General features: G+C 43.3%; 1 protein-coding gene across 20 annotated transcripts in view; it reads left to right on the top strand.

Moving 5' to 3' along the window:
* The window catches only part of rap1gapa (RAP1 GTPase activating protein a), a 599,377-nt gene extending 587,831 nt beyond the window's left edge, over positions 1-11,546 (top strand). For 19 of the 20 annotated variants that reach the window (XM_059655569.1, XM_059655567.1, XM_059655576.1 and 16 more), the window contains one exon: positions 11,103-11,546. In XM_059655569.1, coding sequence (XP_059511552.1) covers positions 11,103-11,213 — 111 coding nt within the window. In that variant the 3' untranslated portion in view covers positions 11,214-11,546. Of the gene's footprint in view, positions 1-2,045; positions 2,086-11,102 lie in introns of all 20 variants that reach the window. The other variant, XM_059655563.1, reaches the window with a different exon arrangement.
* The last annotated feature ends 11,377 nt before the right edge of the window (positions 11,547-22,923 follow it).

The following is a 22,923-nucleotide window of genomic DNA, read 5'->3' as shown; positions in this document are numbered from 1 at the left end:
TTCAAATCCCACCTGCTCCAGAGGTGTGTAATAACATCTCTGAACAGGCTGATTAGAAAAATAGGTTAATTTGGGGAAAAAAAACATAGTATTGAGATTTGTTAAGACACATCTCTCAAGCAGGTGGAACTTGGGCTGGGCCCTCCCAGCTCTGAGGTAGGGATAATACCACAGTGCCACAAGAGCCTCTAATAACCTTAGTAACAATGTCTATGTTTTTAATTTACACCTGATTGCTGCCATGTAATATACAATGTGTTGTTTAAGCAAAGCATCCCCTGTCATTGAGATTCCGTCACGTTTTCCCTCTGTCATGGTAAATGAAAAAGACCCATAGCAGCCACAAGCAGCTGGATGCCCAATGAGAGACTGAACAAGTCAGAAAACTTTCTCAACAAAACAAATGTGTCTTGCTTTCAGTCTCACCAGCTGATTGGAATTGAGTAACATTGATAAAACTTTAATTGAAGAAGCTGTGATAATGTTGACATGCAGTTGATCACTCTCCCAGTTTTCTGAAACTTGGAGAGTGCTCTCAGCTGGGTCATTGGCTGTTGTGTTCATTCATTCAGTGCCTCCTGCTGCCTGTAGCTGCAGCCAAGCCTATTACCTTAAGCTGTAATTCATTTTGTTACTCATCAATGTGGCAACTGATTGGTGAGCTGTGAAAGTGTTTCACAGAATCTCAGAATTATTACAGCGTGGTAAGAGGTCATTTGGCCCAATGTCTGCACGTCAATATTTCACCGGTTTGTGGCCAAAGTAAACAGATAATGAATACTGCTGTAGATCAAGTTAAATAAAATGAGTAGTAGTAAGAGCTGCAGATGCTGGAGTCAGAGACAACACAGTGTGGAGCTGGAGGAACACAGCAGGCCAGACAGCATCAGAGGAGGAGGAAAGCTAACATTTCAGGTTGGGTAACCCCACTTCTGAAGAAGGGTCCTGACCGAAAACGTCAACTTTCCTGCTCCTCTGATATTGCCTGGCCTGCTGTGTACCTACAGCTCCACACTGTGTTACCTATAAATAAAATGAGAAGTTAGCTTTATCCAATACTGTTACAATAAGGAAGATTACTGTAATGAGCAAAACTGAAGATGATTTCAAGAGAAATGAGTCAAAGCCATTGGAAAGCTGCCTAGGAAAAGAGCAAAAAAAAGCTATTGAGGTATACAGAATAATGAGGGTTACAGGTTAGCGCTGAAAACAAATGAGTGGAATGTAAAACTGTGCATAGCCCTGAATAAATTTGTCTTACCAAAAACTGGAGAAAGCTGAGCAGAACTATTAAGTGAAAGAACAATGGGATAAAAGGGTAGCAATTTAATCTACCTTGTGATGAGATTCCATGTGCTGTGAATTTTACCTCTCAAAATGTGGGCCTAATTCTTGTGATATTCTCCCTCCTTTGACTCAGACTATCATGAGTCATGGGTACTTGGAATATTTGCCCGCATTTGTGAAAAGAAAACACACAGTTAGAGAGGGCACAATGCCAATGTAGATAAAGAGCATTAAATAGCATTTAATGACTCATTTTGTTTTGTGCTTTGAATCATATAAGAGTGCATTGAAAACAAAATCACATCAGAACGAAAGAATAAATCCATGTAAAGTAATAAATAAAAGTCCCATCTGTTAGAGAAGGAAGGTAAACTTTTGACATTTTTAAACATGAGATGTTCTACAGAAAGCACCAGACTTGCAACAACCATTCACATCGTTTCTAAAGTAAAGGACAATAGTTTGCAGTTCCAGTGATTGAAGATTCTTACAGAGAGCAGCCATAAAGCTGCTGTTTTCAATTTTTTTATGTTTTTCAACTGTTTGCCTTTTTGTTAGCAAACTGTTATTCAAAATCTCTTTTTGTTATGTGTCAATTGTAAGCTTTCTCTGCATGTGGGGTGACGCTTTGCAACTCATATTTAGCACTTGTACCCTTATGTCATGCAAATGTTTGATCAAATTTAACATTACAAGTTGGAATTAAAGGCTTTTTCTTTGGACTGAAATTAGATGCATTTAATGTAACTTTTTTGCAGCAAGATCTGGAGAATTAATATTGAAGCAGTTTGAAAAAAGGTAAGTTCAGAACTGGATTAAATTTAGTTTTATTTTAAATTCCAAAACTCTCTAAACTAACATGCCTAATTTAGTGACATTGTTTAATCTGTTTGCCTCTGTCTAAGTGCTTTGTGCTGTCTACTTTAATAGTGATTGGTCTGTCTCTGTCAATCACATTTTAGAATTTGGCAATTTTCAGAGTTAAATGCTGACAAATTCTAAGAATGGCACAGAACTGAAATTAGCTTCTAATTTTTAATTGCTAATTTCCCCTAACACTTAAATCCAAGCCAAGTGTGGTATATCTGATCAAAGGCAACTATGTCAGTGTGGTAATTTGGCTAAGGTAGACTGGGCAACGAGAATTTGAAGACATGATGGCTGATTAGCAATGGCAAACATTTACAGAATTAATTCATAATTTACAACAAGCATACGTTCAACCACTTGGTAGTACAGAACTTAGATTTTGATGAAAAGAGAGACACGTTGCTGTAGCTTTTCAATAAATGTAGATTTCCTTAAAAAGCCCCACAGGAAACATGGTCCAAGTGGCTAATGAGAGAGGTTAAGGATGATATTAGATTGAGAAAGAGGTTCAGCCTGTTGTCAAAAAAAACTTGTGAATATTTTAGAATTTGGCAACATCTGACTAAGAAACTGGAGTAACTGGACTGTAAAGGTTTCTGCCAGTTTGTAAATAGCAAGTAAATAACGCTACCTTAGAGACAGAAGAATTATTGAGGAAGAAAGAAATAACAAAAATATTAAACAATTAATTTGTAAATTTTCATAATAGATACAAAAGAAGCTTCAGAAGTACAGTAAAAGGAGAATGAAATTGGGAATGTCCCCATAATGGAGATAGTACAGTTGGACTAAAAGCCAATAAGAAGCTCCATGGAGCTTACAGTTTGACGAGAAAATGCATTGGTTGGCATCTTCGAAATTGTCTAGATTCTAGATCAATCCCACTAACTGTAAAATCAGAAAGATAACAGAGCTGTTCAAGAAAGGAGAGAGAATGCAGGAAAGTGGACCAAAGGGTCTGTTTTCATGCTGTATGACTCTATGGCTCTTTAACTATCAGTCAGATAGCACCTGTGGAGAGAGAAACAGGGATAACTGATTATTTCCCCCAGTATTTGCTATTTTTGTTTAGATTTCAAACATCCACAGTATTTTATTTTTATTTAGCTATTAACCAGTAGATTGATAAGAGTTTTGTAGCACACAAAGAGACCCTTTGGTCAGTTGTGTCTGTGCCAGTCGTCAAATGCCCATCCATTCTAATCCCAGCACTCTCTCCTGGTTGGCGTCATGGCTGACACAGAGGAAGATGGCCGTGGTTGTTGGAAGTCAGTCATCTCAGCTCCAGGACATCTCTGCAGGAGTTCCTCAGGGGAGTGTCCAAAGCCCAAGCGTCCTCAGTTGCTTCATCAATGACTTTCCATCCATCATAAGGCCAAAAGTGGGAGTGTTCACTTAAGGATTGTATAATGTTCAACAACATTTGCATCTCCCCAGAGACTGATTCAGTCCATATCCAAATGGAGCAAGACCTGGACAGTATCAGGCTTGGGCTGTAAAATGTTGGAGAATGATCCAGGAAGTGACTGGGGACAGTGCTCTCTGTGACTAACAGGATGACACTGGCAAGGCCACGTGAGTTAGTGATGATAGTGGGGTCTCACTGTCACTGAAAGATCGGAGAGAACTGAACTTGGAAGATTGAGAACAGTCATCATTCCAAAGGTGATGTGAATTACACATGATCTGCCTCCATCCCCTTGGAACCCCACCATTCCTAGGCTCCAGACTTGACTTTACAAAGCCCCTCTCTCACCCCAGACCACATCCACCCCTACAACTCCACTAACCCCTTCCAGGCCCAAATTCTCCCATCGACGCTGACTTTTCAAAACACTGCATCAATGACCTAGCCCCTTTGTCTCTTTGCACCCTTGTTTCATAGCCCACCAGGCCCACTGCCCACCAGGCCTACTGCCCAGCTGCACTTTACCCTCACACTTTGGTTACATACTTATCAATTGACAGAAGCTGTCAAAGTAGCTTTTTGCGAATTAGGACATTTAAATTTCCGAATGCAACAGCTAGCGGTTGTGAGAAAAGAGCTGGATTTCTCTGAGAATTCTGTGCTCGTGGGAACTGTGAGAATGCACATACAGCTCTGCAGTTCTGAAGGGTGCTGACTGGAATCTGCTGAATGCAGAGCACTTTCCACTCATAAAGAGGAATCTGTGTGAGTTTGTCACTGTTTGGAAAATGTCATCTGATAGGTTTGGCTGGAATTTACAAGATTAAATTTACAGAGGATGCGATACTGCAGTTTGAAAAACAATATTGTGACATCATTAAGGAATGTTTTTCTCATACTTGAGGAAGTTTGAGGATTCTGAGTGTGAATCCACCTGACTGTGACAGCTCCATGTAGTGTTGTTGAGTTGTTTCCCTGAAGAGAACATATTTTGCTGACCCAGTGGATGTCATAAACCAGTGCAAGGTCTAACAATTAGCTTATGTTCTTTGGCAATTACACTGTTACAGCCATGTATTAACAATTCTGGTCTTACACCTGTGTGCTGTCGAATTTCTCTCTTTCGATTCCTCTGTTAAGGTTGTTACTACAGTGAAACCTGCGTAAACAGCCTCCTATCAGAGAGAAAATGGTTATCCATTTGACGCAGCCAAATAACTTGGGACTAAATTGAACAAGGGGCACTGAATCTCAAGTCTCCAACAAATGACAAACGTCATTCAGCTTTTAATGCACTAAGCTGTTTGACATTTTCAGACATGGAATTGAGAATTCAGCTTCAGCTTTTGTAGGGTGATGGCCTGCTAACCCAGTTTCCATCAGTGAGAACAACTGGACGTTTCTGCAGTTGGATTCCCAGTTTGGCATTTTCCCAGCTACTGTGCGTGCTTGGTAAAACGCTGTACACTTTACTGACAACATTTAACTTGCGAGCAATGAGCCTTTTGAAAATAACGATACCTACAATGAGAATGAGAGATAATGGGAACTGCAGATGCTGGAGAATTCCACGATAATAAAATGTGAGGCTGGATGAACACAGCAGGCCAAGCAGCATCTCAGGAGCACAAAAGCTGACGTTTCGGGCCTAGACCCTTCATCAGAGAGGGATTGGGGTGAGGGTTCTGGAATAAATAGGGAGAGAGGGGGAGGCGGACCGAAGATGGAGAGAAAAGAAGATAGGTGGAGAGAGTATAGGTGGGGAGGTAGGGAGGGGATAGGTCAGTCCAGGGAAGACGGACAGGTCAAGGAGGTGGGATGAGGTTAGTAGGTAGATGGGGGTGCGGCTTGGGGTGGGAGGAAGAACAGGTTAGGGAGGCAGAGACAGGTTGGACTGGTTTTGGGATGCAGTGGGTGGAGGGGAAGAGCTGGGCTGGTTGTGTGGTGCAGTGGGGGGAGGGGATGAACTGGGCTGGTTTAGGGATGCAGTAGGGGAAGGGGAGATTTTGAAACTGGTGAAGTCCACATTGATACCATTAGGCTGCAGGGTTCCCAGGCGGAATATGAGTTGCTGTTCCTGCAACCTTCGGGTGGCATCATTGTGGCACTGCAGGAGGCCCATGATGGACATGTCATCTAAAGAATGGGAGGGGGAGTGGAAATGGTTTGCGACTGGGAGGTGCAGTTTCCATCCCCACCCCTGTCTGCTTTCTGGAGAGACCACTCTCTCCGTGACTCCCTTGTTCGCTCCACACTGCCCTCCAACCCCACCACACCCGGCACCTTCCCCTGCAACCGCAGGAAATGCTACACTTGCCCCCACACCTCCTTCCTCACCCCTATCCCAGGCCCCAAGATGACATTCCACATTAAGCAGAGGTTCACCTGCACATCTGCCAATGTGGTATACTGCATCTACTGTACCCGGTGTGGCTTCCTGTACATTGGGGAAACCAAGCGGAGGCTTGGAGACCGCTTTGTGGAACACCTCCGCTCAGTTCGCAACAAACAACTGCACCTCCCAGTCGCAAACCATTTCCACTCCCCCTCCCATTCCCTAGATGACATGTCCATCATGGGCCTCCTGCAGTGCCACAATGATGCCACCCGAAGGTTGCAGGAACAGCAACTCATATTCCGCCTGGGAACCCTGCAGCCATATGGTATCAATGTGGACTTCACCAGTTTCAAAATCTCCCCTTCCCCCACTGCATCCCTAAACCAGCCCAGTTCGTCCCCACCCCCCACTGTACCACACAACCAGCCCAGCTCTTCCCCTCCACCCACTGCATCCCAAAACCAGTCCAACCTGTCTCTGCCTCCTTGGAGACCGCTTTGTGGAACACCTCCGCTCAGTTCGCAACAAACAACTGCACCTCCCAGTCGCAAACCATTTCCACTCCCCCTCCCATTCCCTAGATGACATGTCCATCATGGGCCTCCTGCAGTGCCACAATGATGCCACCCGAAGGTTGGAGGCTTGGGGACCGCTTTGCAGAACACCTCCGCTCAGTTCGCAACAAACAACTGCACCTCCCAGTCGCAAACCATTTCCACTCCCCCTCCCATTCTCTTGATGACATGTCCATCATGGGCCTCCTGCACTGCCACAATGATGCCACCCGAAGGTTGCAGGAACAGCAACTCATATTCCGCCTGGGAACCCTGCAGCCATATGGTATCAATGTGGACTTCACCAGTTTCAAAATCTCCCCTTCCCCCACTGCATCCCTAAACCAGCCCAGTTCATCCCCTCCCCCCACTGCACCACACAACCAGCCCAGCTCTTCCCCCCCACCCACTGCATCCCAAAACCAGTCCAACCTGTCTCTGCCTCCCTAACCGGTTCTTCCTCTCACCCATCCCTTCCTCCCACCCCAAGCCGCACCCCCAGCTACCTACTAACCTCATCCCACCTGCTTGACCTGTCCGTCTTCCCTGGACTGACCTATCCCCTCCCTACCTCCCCACCCACACCTTCTCCACCTATCTTCTTTACTCTCCATCTTCGGTCCGCCTCCCCCTCTCTCCCTATTTATTCCAGTTCCCTCCCCCCATCCCCCTCTCTGATGAAGGGTCTCGGCCCGAAACGTCAGCTTTTGTGCTCCTGAGATGCTGCTTGGCCTGCTGTGTTCATCCAGCCTCACATTTTATTATCTGCCTCCCTAACCTGTTCTTCCTCCCACCCCAAGCCGCACCCCCATCTACTTACTAACCTCATCCCACCTCCTTGACCTGTCCGTTTTCCCTGGACTGACCTATCCCCTCCCTACCTCCCCACCTATACTCTCTCCACCTATCTTCTTTTCTCTCCATCTTCAGTCCGCCTCCCCCTCTCTCCCTATTTATTCCAGAACCCTCACCCCAACCCCTCTCTGATGAAGGGTCTAGGCCGAAAACGTCAGCTTTTGTGCTCCTGAGATGCTGCTTGGCCTGCTGTGTTCATCCAGCCTCACATTTTATTATCCTACAATGAGAATGTTAGTCCTAATATATAGATTTCACTGTATTTTCCGTCATTATTTCAAGGTGTTACAATCAGTAATGCTCTCATTTTAGGCAAGTTCATGTAACAATTAGTACAAAATAGCCAGTACATCAATTGACACAGATCAGGGGGAAAACTCCCATCTCATAAGAAAATGGAGGTTGTTGTTGAAGGTGAGTCGAATCAGCTCCAGGACATCTCTGCTGAAGTTCCTCAGGGTAGTGTCCCAGGCCCATCTTCATGCTGCGTCATCAACGACCTTCCCCCCCATCATAAAATTCAGAAGTGGGAATGATTACCTATGATTACACAATGTTCAGCACCATTCACAATTCCTCAGATATTGAAGCAATATGTGTTCAAATGCAAGAAGATCTGGATAGTGTAGATGTTTGGGCTGATCAGTGACAGTAACATTTGCGCCCCACAAGCGCCAGGCAGTGACCATCTTCAATGAAAGAGAATCTAACTATCACAACGCGACATTCAACTTCATCGCCATCACTCCATTGACCAAAAACTGAACAGCTCCAGAAACATAAATACTGTGACTATAAGAACAGGTCAGACAGTAGGAGTTCTACAGCAAATAACTCACTTCCTGACTCCCCAAAGCCTGTCCATCACCTATAAGGCACAAATCAGGAGTGTGATGGAATACTCCCCACTTGCCTGGATGGGGGCAGCTCCAATAACACCCAAGGAGCTCAACACCATCCAGGACAAAGCAGCCTCCGCTTGATTGGCACCACATTCACACACACCCAGTCCCTCTTCCACCGACACTTAGTAGCAGCAGTGTGTGCTATCTGCAAGATACACTGCAGAAATTCATCAAGGCTTTTTGGAAAGTACCTTCCAAAAACATGACCGCCACTATCTGGAAGGACAAGAGCAGCAGATACGTGGGAACACCATTGGAACAAGGGCAACACAGTGGCTCGATGGTTAGCACTGCTGCCTCCCAGTGCCAAGGACCCAGGTTCGATTCCACCCTGGGGTGATTGTCTGTGTGAAGTTTGTACATTCTCCCCACATCTGTGTGTGTTTCCTCCGAGTGCTCCAATTTCCTCCCAAAGTCCTAAGATGAGCAGGTTAGGTGGATTGGCCATACTAAATGTGTGGATAGGGTGGGATGCCCTTTGGAAGGTTGGTGCAGTCTCACTGGGCCTATTGGCATCTTCTGCACTGTAGGGATTCTATGACCACCTCCTGCAAATTCCCCTCCAAGCCACTCACCATCCTGACTTGGAAATATATTGCTGTTCATCCAGTGTTCCAGGGTCAAAACCTTGGAATTCCCTTCCTAATGGCTCTTTGGGTATACCCACAGAAGATGGACTGCAGCGTTTCAACAAGGCAGCTTACCACCACCTTCTCAAGGGCAGCTGGGAATGGAAATAAAAGCACAGAATTCAAGTGATATATGATTTTTGTTTCACTTTGACAGTCAGTAATGATGCAGTACAATGCCAGCTCACACTAAGCTGTTAAATTTGTTTCAATGCAACATATAGAAACTTGTTTCTATTGGTCTAAATCCATTTGTTAATGTGTTTGGAGCTGGTCCAGATTGTATTTGGCTGACAGTTCCCTTTGGCAAGTCAGATCCTCCTAATCATGCAATCCCTATAGCATGGAAGCAGGCCAGTCAGCCCATCAAGTCCATACCAAGCCAACCCGCCAAAGTGCATTCCCCCCCTTCACCAATATCCCTGTAACCCCGTATTTCCAATGTCTAACCCACTTAGTCTGCACATCCCTGAACACTATGGGCAATTTAGCATGGCCAATCCACCTAGCCTGCACATCTTTGGGCTGTGGGAGAAAACTGGAGCACCGAAAGGAAACCCACGCAGACACAGGAAAAATGTGCAAACTCCACACAGACAGCTACCTGTGTCCCTGGTGCTAAGGCATCAGTGCTAACCATGGAGCCACTGTGCCACTCCATAATATTACAGAAATTGTAAACTTCTCACCAGTTCCTGGAAGAAAAGCTGTTTCTGGTCAAGAATGTGCAGTTATAGAACATAGAACATTACAGCACAGTACAGGCCCTTCAGCCCTCAATGTTGTGCTGACCTGTCATACCGATCTCAAGCCCATCTAACCTACACTATTCCATGTACGTCCATATGCTTATCCAATGATGACTTAAATGTACCTAAAGTTGGCGAATCTACTGCAAGTTGGGTAGTTTCTGTTAAAAAATCTCAGAAGCCAGCAGTCTGATTGAAAATCTTGCAAATAACAGGTCAAAACTGGAAAAATGTGCAATACCATACTTAGGTGTTTTTAAAATGTTTGTTTGAGACTTGTTACTCTGTAGTTGTGGAAGTATTTAACAGATGATTTATAGCAACCTGAACTATACACAGTGTGGCCTCATCAGATAGACAACTCTTTCGTCTACACTGTACTGACATTCCCAAGCCTATTCAATTATTTAAATAGACATGCCTGGTCTGTGTGAAGACTCTGTTGATCTGCCTTTATCGCTATCTCGTAATACCCTAACTCAATACAGATTGATCAATTCCAGTTTGAAAAGTTATTGTCAGCACGACACGTTAGGAAATTCTCCATTCTCAGCTTGCAGCCTGTGGAGGTGAGTGTTCCAGATTTTCAGTTCTATGTCTGGAAAAGTATCCTGAAGTTTTATGATTCATTATCTCTTATGCCTGAGAAAATAGTCTTCACCAATTTGGAATCAAATAATTGATCTCTTGCTTTCACGCAGTGGACTCCACATGCTAGTTACTTGAATAAAAACCAAAAGAATTGTGGATGCTATAAATCAGAAACAAAAACATAAATTGCTGAGAAAGCTCAGTTCTGAGGAAGGGTCACTTGACCCAAAACATCAACCCTGATTTCCCTCCACAGATGCTGCTGGACCTGCTGCACTTCTTCGGCAATTTCTGTTTTTGTTACAGTTACTTACTTAGTCTGCCCTTCCCACTACTGTACCTTCAGCAAATCTTAATGAACACTTTCTGTTCCTTTATCTTAGTGATATTGCTGTGGAAAAAAACTGAGGAGCAGGTTGGGGGTCCCTGGGAAATACCACTTCCTTGAACCTCTGAATCAGAACACTCTCTTTCACCTCACTGCTTCCACCTCCTCCCTCCCAACCAATTACTAACCCACAGCACATTACTGATTTGATTTTAAAGATTAAATGCAATGATCTCTTGTGGAGCTCTGTGCATTTTAATGCAGTCACTATCTGGGATTTGTTAGCTAAACATGACATCTCAAGCGTGCAAAGCAAGATTAGAGAAATGAAAAGGTTTGGAGTCTTGGGACTGCCCATAATCTGAGAAAGAAGAGTGAAAATATTCATGGGAAAGAAGATTTGAAAGATTCAAAATATCTTAACCACAGGAATGACGACTCACTTTTAAATAATCAGGAATTTGTTTTCAAAGAGCAATTCTCAGTCTCCTTCCAGTCTTCACAATATATATTCAATGTCTATGGTTGGGTTTATATCAACTTGATCCAATGATGTTGAGAATGATCTTCATGCTTTTGATATTGTAGAATTACCAAAAAAGACACAAGCTTATGGAGTTGAGGAGAACCCGAATGTTTTCCACAAATGAAGATGATGCCTTACACTCTAAAGGAAACCAGCAGAAACCAGGATTGTAAAAATGAAAAATTTAATTGGAATTTAGAAATATTTTCTCAAACTGCATTGCACTTTGTTGGAGATTCAGTTTCAACTGCCTCTGTGTAGAAACTATTGTGATTGTCTAAGTCTTGTGTTTTGGTGTTAATATTGTCATTGGACATAGTGTAAAAGCACAAATGGTGACGTGAGTGGAGCACGATCAACACTGCATTAGGCCTATTTATGGATTGTTCTGTCTTTCGGTGATTATTTGCTAAAGCTGGCTAGATATCATCACTGTTGAATGGAAAAGATGTAAATATGCTTTTGTAAATAATGCAAAATAAAAATCTTAAATGTCACAATCAAAATGATCTAAACTGTTGTTTTCTCATAAACACTGGACCCAGTTGTGTGAACTGTACATAAGGAGGCGAGGAGGATTAGTCTCTGATACTGGCTGTTGTTAAATTCACCCACAAAGGCTTCAAAGACACTTTAATTAATGTTTCTGCCTAAATTATTGTGTTCTGTTTTGTTCAAACTTTCCACTGAAAGTGCTGGGCTGTACAAATGATCAGTGCTGTTTCTCCAGCTTCTGTTGAGCTTCACTGGAGTACTGCAGCAGGCCGAGGGACGGATTGGTGAGCGTGAGAGAAAGCTCTAATATTGAAATGACTAGTAACTAGAAGCTCAGGGTCATGCTTGTGGCCTGAGTGATGTTCTTTATAGCAATCATCCAAAGTGGGTTTGACTGCACCTTTTAAAACCTCATTCATGGCTAGCTGGGTGAGCATTTATAGCTAAATACTCATGGTCCTTGTAACCCAAAAAAGCACAATCCACCATTACCTCCATGACAGACCACAACAGGAAGACACAACATGGCCAGACACACTAGTCATCCTGCCGTACGTCAGAGACCTATCAGAGATGACTGCGAGACTCCGCAGACCCCTAGGCATCAGGGTAGCCCACAAGCCAACAACCACCCTGCAGCAGCTACTGATGGATGTAAAGGATCATAATATCCAACATACCATGCAAGGTCTGTGAGAAACATCACACAGGCCAAACTGGAAGAAAACTGACAATGAGGGTACACAAGCACCAAGTAGCCACCAAGAGACATGACCAATTCTCACTCCTGTCAATACACATGGACAATGAGGGACACAAATGCAACTGGGATAACACATCCATAACAGCACGAGCCAAACAGAGACATGCCAGGGAATTCCTGGAGGCCTGGCATTCCAACCAGAACTCCAACAACACACACACACATAGAACTGTACCCGATATACAAACCAGTGAGAAACGGAGCCGGTAGTAATTCCAACCACCCCAGCAAAGCCAGGCTTATAACTAACAAGTGGGACAGAACACCAACGCTGCACTGGAGGTGCACTGATGTTACCCAGCAGGGTAACAAAACGTCTACAACCAAACTCACCGGCTCGGCAAGCAAGGCAACCTCATCCACAACCCGAGCTACAGATCTTCTTAGGACAGGGAAATAGCACAGGGAAATGGCATTGAGTTGACTAATCAGGCATGATCTAAAATTGGTGCAATGGTCTTGAGAGGCTGAATGGCCTCCTGCTCCGAATGAGAGAAATGCAAGTAAACTATTACTTCACCTGGCCAGAGCATTTGGGGTATTGGACACTGTGAGGAGAGAGAAGGTAATGGAAGGGCGTGCACTCACATCTGCTGTGATTATGTGGGAAGGTGGCCCTGGAATGGGATGAGATGTTGGAGATGATTGAGGAGTGGAGCAAGCTGGCACAGGCAATGGTTCATTTCAAATCTGACAGAGGGCCTTTCTCCATATGCTTGGTGGCTTCCTGAAAAAGCCTGCTGTGTTTGGATCAGTCAAAACCAGGATTCCCATGAGTCAGTGGAAATGTTTACTCTCTTCAGGGATGGTTTGAGGACTTTGCTAAAGCTGGGACTTTGTACCCTGGAGCATCAGAGGCTGAGGAGTGACCTTATAGAGGCTTATAAAATCATGAGGGGCATGGATAGGGTGAATAGTCAAGGTCTTTTTCCCAGGGTAGGGGAGTTCAAAACTTGAGAGCATTTACAGTCATAGTATCATACAGCTTGGAAACAGACTCTCCAACACAACTTGTCAGTGCTGACCAAGTTTCCCAAACCAAACTAGTCCCACTCGCCTGTGTTTGGTCCATATCCCGCTAAACCTCTCCTGCTCGTATACCTGTCCAAATACGCTTTAGATGTTGTAACTGTACCTGCTTCAACCACTTCCTCTGGTAGCTCATACCCCATATGAAGCACTCTGTGTAATAAAGTTACCCCTCAGGTCCCTTTTTAAATCTTTTTCTTCTCACCTTAAAAAGATACCCTCTCATTTTCAACTCCCCAACATAGAGAAAAGAGTTTTGCTACTCACCTATCTATGCCCCTCATGATTTTATAATTCTCTATAAGATCACCCCTCAACCTTTTACACCCCAGTGAAAAATATCCCAGCCTATTCAGCCTCACCCTGTAACTCAAGCCCTCCAGTCCTGGTAACATCCTGGTAAATCTTTTATGAACCCTCTCCAATTTAATAATTTCCTTCCTATAGCAAGGTGACCAGAACTGCACATAGTACTCCAAAAGTGGCCTCACCAACATCTTGTACAACCTCAACATGACATCCCAACTCCTATACTCAGTAGTCTGCACAATGAAGGCAAGCATGCTAAACGCTTTCTTAACCACCCTAGCTACTAGTGATTCAGGTAGTTTTCAAAGAACTGTATACCTGAATCCCTAAGTCTCTCTGTTCTATAACACTCCCCAAGGCCCTACCATTAACTATATAAGTCCTGCCCTTGTTCATTTTACCAAAATGCAACACCTTGTATTTACCCAAATTGAACTCCATTTATCACTCCTCAATCCATTGGCTTAATTGATCAAGATCCCTTTGTAATCATAGATAACCTTCTTCACTATCCACGATACCACCAATTCTGGTGTCATCCAGAAACTTGTCAACCATGATTCCTAAATTCTCATCCAAATTGTTTATCTAAATGACAAACAAGAGCAGACCCAGCATCAACCCCTACAGAACACTACTGATCACAGGCCTCCAGTCCAAAAAACCCTCCAGCACTACTCTCTGTCCCCTACCACCAAGTTAATTTTGTATCCAATTGGCAAGCTACCATGTGGAAGCTCATATAGACAATGTCTACCACTCTGCCCTCATCTGTCTTTTTAGTTACTCCCTCAAAAAACTCAATTAAGTGAAAGACAGGAACCTGAGGGCTAATATTTTTCACACAGAGGGTGGTTCCTGTGTGGAATGAACGACCTGAGGAAGAGATAGATGCAGGTACAGTTACAACACATCACAGACATTTGGACAGGTACATGGATAAGAAAGTTGTAAAGGGATATGGGCGAAACGCAGGCAAATGGGGCTAGTTTGGGAAACTTTGTCGGCATGGATGAGTTGGATCGAGGGGTTGTTTGTCATGCTTTATGACTATGACTATAAACAAAGTTAACACTTTGAATCCAGTGAACCTTTCTCAGAAGAAATGGGGTCATTGGACTTGAAACGTTAGCTCTGTTTCTCTCCATGGTCGCTGCCAGAGCCACTGAGTTTCTCTAGCAATTTCTGTTTTTATTTCAGATCTCCAGCATCCCTAGTTCTTTGTTTTGTTTTATATTTTGGCAAAGATTTTTTCATCTTGCACTCATCAGGACAATTCACAAGAATGCCACCATAAAGGGAAAAACAGCATTGACACTGTATAAAGGAGAAGGCTGTATCAAAGAGTAGGCTTTGATTGCCAGACGTGCTGCTGTGAAAAAACATTTGAATGATGATTGATAGTTAACGGCCAAGCTTTGGTTAAATTTAAACCATGCGGGTTGATCAAAGGCCTCTGAAATGAACCAGAGAATGGTTGTCACCTATTTTGTTAAGTTGTGTGTATTCTTTCTGTCTGCAAAGAACAGGACCCTACGTGTTAATTATTGTAACTTCCGGCACATACAAACGCACTCACTGTCAGCCCCGCTGACAATCCTAAAGAGGTTGTCAGTGTAATGAACGCTCAACAAATCATGTCTTTTTCCAAGAATGTTCAAGAACCTTATGTGACGTAATTTGAAAATGAGAACTTTAGATCCTTCAGTTTTAATTCTGATTATCTTGGTAAAGGAAGAATCAGAAAAGAACTGACCTCAAAAGGAGAATTTGGGCCCTACTTTGACCATGGAAGAGGGAATTTCTATCAAAGGTAGGCAGATGTAAGTGGTCTGCTATACTATGTTAACATTCACACAGCATAATCTCTCAAAACGTCCTCAGAGAAACCACACTCTGCCACCAAAGGGGATACCTGCTTTGGTATTTTGTGCCTCTTAGGCAAGAACCGTATTGCCAAATACCAGAAGAACTTGTATTCAGCTCTCTGATGAAGGGTCTAGGCCCGAAACGTCAGCTTTTGTGCTCCTGAGATGCTGCTGGGCCTGCCGTGTTCATCCAGCCTCACACTTTGTTATCTTGTATTCAGATCTACTGGCTTAAAGGATTGTCAAAACTCAAGGTAAGTTGATGTAATAAGTTAACATGCTGATGAGCCAATTACCATCATGTTAAAATGACAACACTCTTCTGATATAGAATCCCTAATAGTGCAGAAGCAGACCATTCAGCCCATGGAGTCCATACCAACCCTCTGGAGAGCATGCCACCCAGACCCACTCCATCCCTATAACCCTATGGCTAATCCATCTAGCCTGCACATCCCTGGACACAAAACTAAAGTTGCTGGAAAAGCTCAGCAGTTCTGGCAGCATCTGTGCTGAAAAATTCAGAGTTAATGTTTCAGGTCCTTTCCCTCAGGGAATAGATCCCTGGACACAATGGGCAAATTTAGCATGGCCAATCCACCTAATGTACACATCTTTGGAATTTAGGAGGAAACTCATGTAAACACAGGGAGAATGTGCAAACTCTACACAGACAGTCACCTGAGTCTGGAATTAAAGCTGGACCACTGGCACAATGAGGCAGCAGCACTAACCGCTGAGCCACCCATATCTATTGTTAAACATACACAAATCTTTGTTCTTATATTTTTGACTGTTTAAGTTTTCTTTTTCTTTAGTTTGTAAGTTATTCCACATATTAAACAATCACATTCTACCATGTAAAAATTCCATTTTTGAATTTACTGATTCAAACCCAGTCTCTAAAACCAGCAACTAATGAGGTTTTATTTAAACCCAACATGATTATTTGTTGAAATGAAGCCTAGTTCCTGATAGAGTTGCTGCGTTACCTCCATAACCCTGGGGTAATATTTTTTCACAGGGATAGACTCTAAAGCGAATCTATACGAAACTGTGTACTTCCTCAGAAATGTGTACAGAAAATTAATATTTTATTTTAGAAAGGGAACAGTAAGATAAATAACCTGAAACCCCATATTGATCAGCTCCTTTGTACTGCTATGATAGTATTTAACTGGAACCCATAAAGGAATAGTTAACAATCAATGCTCCTTTCCCGGTCGATAGCTCGTGTGCTAAGGATAGCAATTGTAATCTACATGCAGACTGAATTTAGCAGGTTGGCAACGGAGCCTGCAAGATGAATTCATAAAGTATTGTCAGAACTCTTTCTTAAAGCAGTATGTTTTCAAGACTACTAGAGACCAACATAATAGTAGCCTCCTGGTCATGTGTAAAGAGACAGGATTAATTAATGATGATAGGAACTGCAGATGCTGGAGAATCCGAGATAACAAGGTCTAAGCCCAAAACGTCAGCTTCCCTGCTCCTAAGATGCTGCTTGGCCTGCTGTGTTCATCCAGCTCTACACCTTGTTATCTAGGATTAATTAATGATCTTGTTGTAAGGACACTCCTCGGTAATAGTGACCATGATAAAGTTGCCTTTTGCATTAATTCTGAGGGACAGAAGGTTGGACCAAAGTCCAGTGTTATAAACGTTAATATCAGCAACAATGAGTGCACGAAAACAGAACCAGCTAAAATGAACTAGGAAAGGTAAATTGAAGGATAGCTTGCTAGGGATACAGGAGAAGACACTTAAGGAAACCATAAGATATAGGAGGAGAAATTAGGCCATTCGGCCCATCGAGTCTGCTCTGCCATTCAATCATGGCTAATAAGTTTCTCAACCCCATTCTGCTGCTTCCTCCCCATAACCCTTGATAATCAAGAACCTATCTATCTCTGTCTTAAATGTACTCAATGGCCTGGCCTCCACAGCCTTCTGTGGCAGTGAATTCCATGGATTCACCACTCTCTGGCTGAAGAAATTTCTCCTTATCTCCGTTCTAGCAGGTCTTCCCTTTACTCTAAGGCTGTGCCCTCTGGTCCTAGTCTCTCCTACCAATGGAAGCATCTTCCCAACCTCCACTCTGTCCAGGCCATTAGATCCCCCCTCATCCTTCTAAACTCCAATGAGCATAGTCCCAGAGTCCTCAAACGTTCCTTATATGTTAAGCTTTCCATTCTTGGGGCCATTCTCATGAATTTGCTCTGAACCCGCTCCAGGGCCAGAACATCCTTCTTAAGATATGGGGCCCAAAACTGCACACAATACTCCAAATGTGGCCTGACCAGTGCCTTATAAAGCCTCAGTAGTATATTCCTGCTTTTATATTCAACTCCTCTCAAAATAAATGCTAACATTGTATTTGCCTTCCTGACAACTGACTCAACCTGAAAGTTCACCTTGAGAGAATTCTGGACTAGAACTACTCAGAACATACCCATTCCAGTGAGAAAGAAAAGTTCTAAGTGAGGCAATCTGTTAGAAGATTGGACTGTACATTACACAGTGAGTGGTAGTGCCTGGAATGTGCTGCCAGAGGAGGTGATAGAAACAGAGATGATATCAAAGTTTAACAGGTATTTAGACTGACACATGAATAGGCAGGGAATAGAGATATATGGACTACATGCAGGCAATTTGGATTAATTTAGAATGGCATCGTGGTCAGCATAGACATGGTGGGCCAAAGGGCCTGTTCCTGTACTGTACTGATCTATGTTCTATCCAATATAAAGAATGGTAAAAAAATGACTAAAAGATTAATAAGCAGGGAGGAATTAGAGTACAAGAAAAAGCTAGCAATAGAAAAACAGATGCTAAGAGTTTCTATGGGTATTTGGAAATGAAAAAAGGCATGAAACGTGAGCACTGGTCCTCCAGAGAATAAGTCTTGGGCTCTTATATTGGGAACAAAGGCATTAGTGGAAGAACTAAACAGATGGTTTGTGACTGTTTTCAATGAAGATGCAAATAACAGAAATAATTGTGAATCAGAACATGAAAGGGTCGGAGGAACTTAAAAGAATAAGAATCACCAGATTCTGACAAAACTATCAGAATGGAAAGCTTATAAATCTGCAGCTCCTGATGGAATCCACCCTAGGGCCCTGAAAACAGTGGCTGCTGAGTGAATAGATGTATTGTTTGTGGATCCTGGACATGGTGGAATTTAGCATTCAGTCTGAGAGGCAGGACCCTAGTTTGGAAATGATGTTCGTTTCGCAGGAGTTTAACAGCAAAGACAGTTGGTCAGAAATGATAGATGTTTGAGAAGATAGTTTATTGCTCACAGCAAAGAACTTTTTAAATTAAAAATGACAATGGCACTCACCTGTCCTTTTAGATTGTCCAGGCCCTATGGAGAGGTAAACTTTTTGATAATTTTATTTTAACTTTTATGTAACAAATAATCAAAGGATAAAGGCAATGGCTTCATGGCACTAACACATAAGTGGTATTCCAGGGTTCTGGGTTCAATTTTGAGTGTGGCAGAAAAGAGAAATTTGAATTCAATTAAAAGTCTAGAATTAGAATTCTTATGATGACCAAAGTCAATTGTTGTAAAAATCCATCTGGCTCAATAATGCCCTTTAGGGCAGGAAACTGCCATCCTTACCTGATCTCGCCTTCACATGACTCCAGACCAACATCAATATGGTTGATTCTTCTTTGCTGCCAGATTAACCACTAGGTTTCTTTTAAAATTCACTCACGGATGTAGATGTCGCTGCATCAAGCAGTATTTATTGCCCCCATCCCTATTTTCCCAGAGGGCAGCTAAGAGTCAACCACATTGTTTTTGGTCTGGAGTCACATCTAGGCCAGAACAGGTAAGGATGGCAGCTTCCTTCCCTAAAGGACATTTATGAACCAAATGGATTTTTTTCTTGACAATCAGCAGTGGTTTCAGGTCATCATTAGATTCTTAATTCAAGATGCTTTATTGGATTCACATGTCACCACCTGCCATGATGGGATTTGAACGCAGGTGCCCAGAACATTAGAGATAACAAGGTGATAGAGCTGGATGAACACAGCAGGCCAAGCAGCAGAGGAGCAGGAAGGCTGACGTTTTAGGCCCAGATCCCCACCCCTTCAGAAATTTTTGAATATTTCTGAAGCAGCGTCCAGGCCTGAAACGTCAGCCTTCCTGCTCCTCTGATGCTGCTTGGCCTGCTCTGTTCATCCAGCTCTACCACCTTGTTATCTCAAATTCTCCAGCATCTGCACTTCCTACTACCTCTGCCCAGAACATTAGCCGAGTTTTTGGATTTATAGTCTGGCGATACTACCACTAGGCCATTGCCTCTCCTCACTATCAGACTGCTAAAAAGGAACGTAATGGGTCAGACCACCTGACACTGATGGAAGCATTGGAAGAGACAACAGCAAAAACAGCCCTGTTGACCCTGCACACGGTTCAGCACCATTAACAGCTCCGATACTAAAGCAGTCCATGTTCAAATGCAGCAAGACCTGGACAATATCTAGGTTTAGGGTGACAAATACAGCAACATTTGCGTCACACAAATGCAATGACCTGGCAATGACCTTAACAAGAGAGAATCTAATCACCACCCACTGTATCTCCTTGTTGGCTCCCTCACCACCTGCCACAGACCCATGCCTAATGACTATGTCCTGTAGGGCTTGATCAGAAGGTGATAGATATAATCCTTAGAGCTAAAGTGATGAAAAGATATGAAGCTACAGGGAACTGAATTGGATGATCAGCCATGATAGTATTGAATGTCACAGCAGGCTTGAAGGGCTGAAAGGCCTACTTGGGCTCCCAGTTTCTGTGTTTCTGTGTCTCTAATCAATGGCAATGCCGTTACTGAACCTCCCACAGCTTAGCTACTCCCTCTGGTGTCTTTGCACAGATGCACACGACAATGAATTATGGTAAAATTGAAGGGTTTTTTTAATCCGTTTTGGTTTATAGATACAAACATGAAAGACCATCAGAGTTACAGAAACAAAAACAGGTGATGCTGGAAAAGCTCAGCGAGCCTGGCAACATCCATGAAGAGAAATTAGCGTTTTGGGTTCTGAGGAAGGGTCTTCCAGACCCAAAACGTTAACTCTGATTTCTCTTCACAGATGCTGCCAGACCTTCTGAGCTTTTCCACTAACTTCTGTTTTGCTTCCTGATTTACAGCATCCGTAGTTCTTTCAGTTCTTCCATCAGAGTTGCAAACTCTTACACCTCCCACTGGTCACGGTAACCATCCCTGTTCATTGGAGTGACTCACTTATCTCAGTGATAGAAATCTCTTGATTAAACTTAAAAGCCGATCAAACCTATATCTCTCATTCAATTTATCAGAGTAATTTATAAAAATACAGGGTTTTTTCACCCCAAACAGTTCATATAAATAACAAATTTGCTCCTTTTAGAATTTAGATAATTGATGTTTAACTTGATTCTGATGTTAAACCCAGTGACAGTTTTATATTTACACAAGTCCCAAGAGACAGATGTTACTGCCTGTTAATTCACAATTGTTAATGACCACAGCTCGTGACCAGTTGAACTGATTGCCAGAACACTCTGATATTAATCCTTCACACTCAATGCTAAATATCCCAGCCCTTCATTCCAAAGTCAGGACAGAAGGAGCCTCTCAGTGGCTGACCTAAGAACAGCGAGCACCTTTATTCACTCTGAAAGTCACCTGTGCTTTGGAGCTCCCTAACCCAGATATTCACCCTAATGTTTCATAACAGAACAAGACAATGTGTAACCTCATAAGTGAAAATAGTGAGCTTCACAAACAGTACTTCGTGTGATTGGAATCTGTTCTCAAACATGAATGTACCAGATGGATCAATGTAATTCATAAAATCTCCTCAGACTGAACAGGAGAGTTAAAGAAATGCTTTCAATCACAGAATTCCCAAAATTCAACATCAGCATTATTACATTTTGCTGTCACGATAACTCATGTTGTTGTTGAGGTTGGTTGGCTCGCCGAGCTGGTTTGTAGTTCCACAGATATTTCATTACCATGCCAAGTAACATCCTCAGTGCAGCCTCTGATGAAGCGTCGGTGTGTTTTCCTGCCTGGTTTTTAAACTCTGGGGTCCGTTGAGATGGATTGCCTCACTTCCAGTTTTCTTTCATAGTGGAATGTATATGGGGTGGAGTTCAATGTGTTTATTAATAGCTTGCTTCATGGGGAGCCATGCTTCCAGGAATTCTCATGCTTGTCTCTGCCTAGCCTGTCCAAGGATCTTGGTGTTGTCCCAGTCAACGTCGTGGTTCTCCTTGTTTACGTGAATTGAGATGAGTGAGTATTGTCCAATCGGACAAACAGGAAGGAAACTAACAAGAGTACATGAACACCAGCCGGCTACAAAAAGACACGATCAATACTCATTGATCTCAATCACTCATCTGAATCGCAAACGAAAGTACACAGAAAAGCCACACACATGGACCAGGTACTGAACTTCAACAGTAACCATCCCAGCACACAAATGAAGCTGCGTGTGAACACTATTTAAAAGGGCAACAACACACTGCAGCAACATGGAGCTACGCCAAGAGGAGGATGAATACCTCTTCCAAGTGTTCAAGGATAATCCAAAGAACTCGGTCAGAAGATGCCTACAAGAACAGCAACAGAAAGATTCTACACGCCCCGACATACTCATCACACTATCCTACATCAGGAACACGTCAGAACTCACCACGAGACTCCTATGACCGCTGGGCAGCGTGGCACACAAGCCCATGTCAGCCCTATGAACTAAAGGCCCACTCCCCGCCATGGACAGGACCAATGTCATCTACAAGATCCCCTGCAGAGACTGCGAGAAACACTACATCGGACAAACAGGAAGGAAATTAACAACAAGAGTGCGTGAACACCAACTGGCTACAGAAAGACACGACCGATACTCACTCATCCCAACCCACATGGACAAGGAGAACCAGCACTTCAACCGGAACACCACCAAGATCCTGGGACAGGCTAGGCAGAGACAAGCACGAGAATTCCTGGAAGCATGACACTCCACGAAGCAAGCTATTAATAAACACATTGAACTCAACCCCATATACATTCCTCAAGGGATGAAACCCGGAAATGAGGCAACACATCGCAGCGGACGCCAGAGTTTAAAAACCAGGCGGGAAAACACACCGACGCTTCATTAGAGGCTGCACTGAGGATGTTACCCAGCATGGTAACAAAATGTCTGCGGAACAACAAACCAGCTCGGCAAACCAATCAACCTCAGCACCCACAACCCGAGCTACAGATCTACTCCAAAACTCCCCAACACCATCCATACCCCCCGTGTTTCTCCTATAGTCTGCTTTATCCCCACGGTTTACAGCTGTCCATTATAGGTGTCTACATGTGACAATATAGATCAGACAACACAGGAGCAAAA

This window comes from Stegostoma tigrinum, chromosome 28 (assembly GCF_030684315.1).
Source record: "Stegostoma tigrinum isolate sSteTig4 chromosome 28, sSteTig4.hap1, whole genome shotgun sequence".
Taxonomy (NCBI): domain Eukaryota; kingdom Metazoa; phylum Chordata; class Chondrichthyes; order Orectolobiformes; family Stegostomatidae; genus Stegostoma; species Stegostoma tigrinum.
The sequence above is the reverse complement of the archived record's forward strand: the minus strand, read 5'-3'. Positions and strand labels throughout refer to the sequence as shown.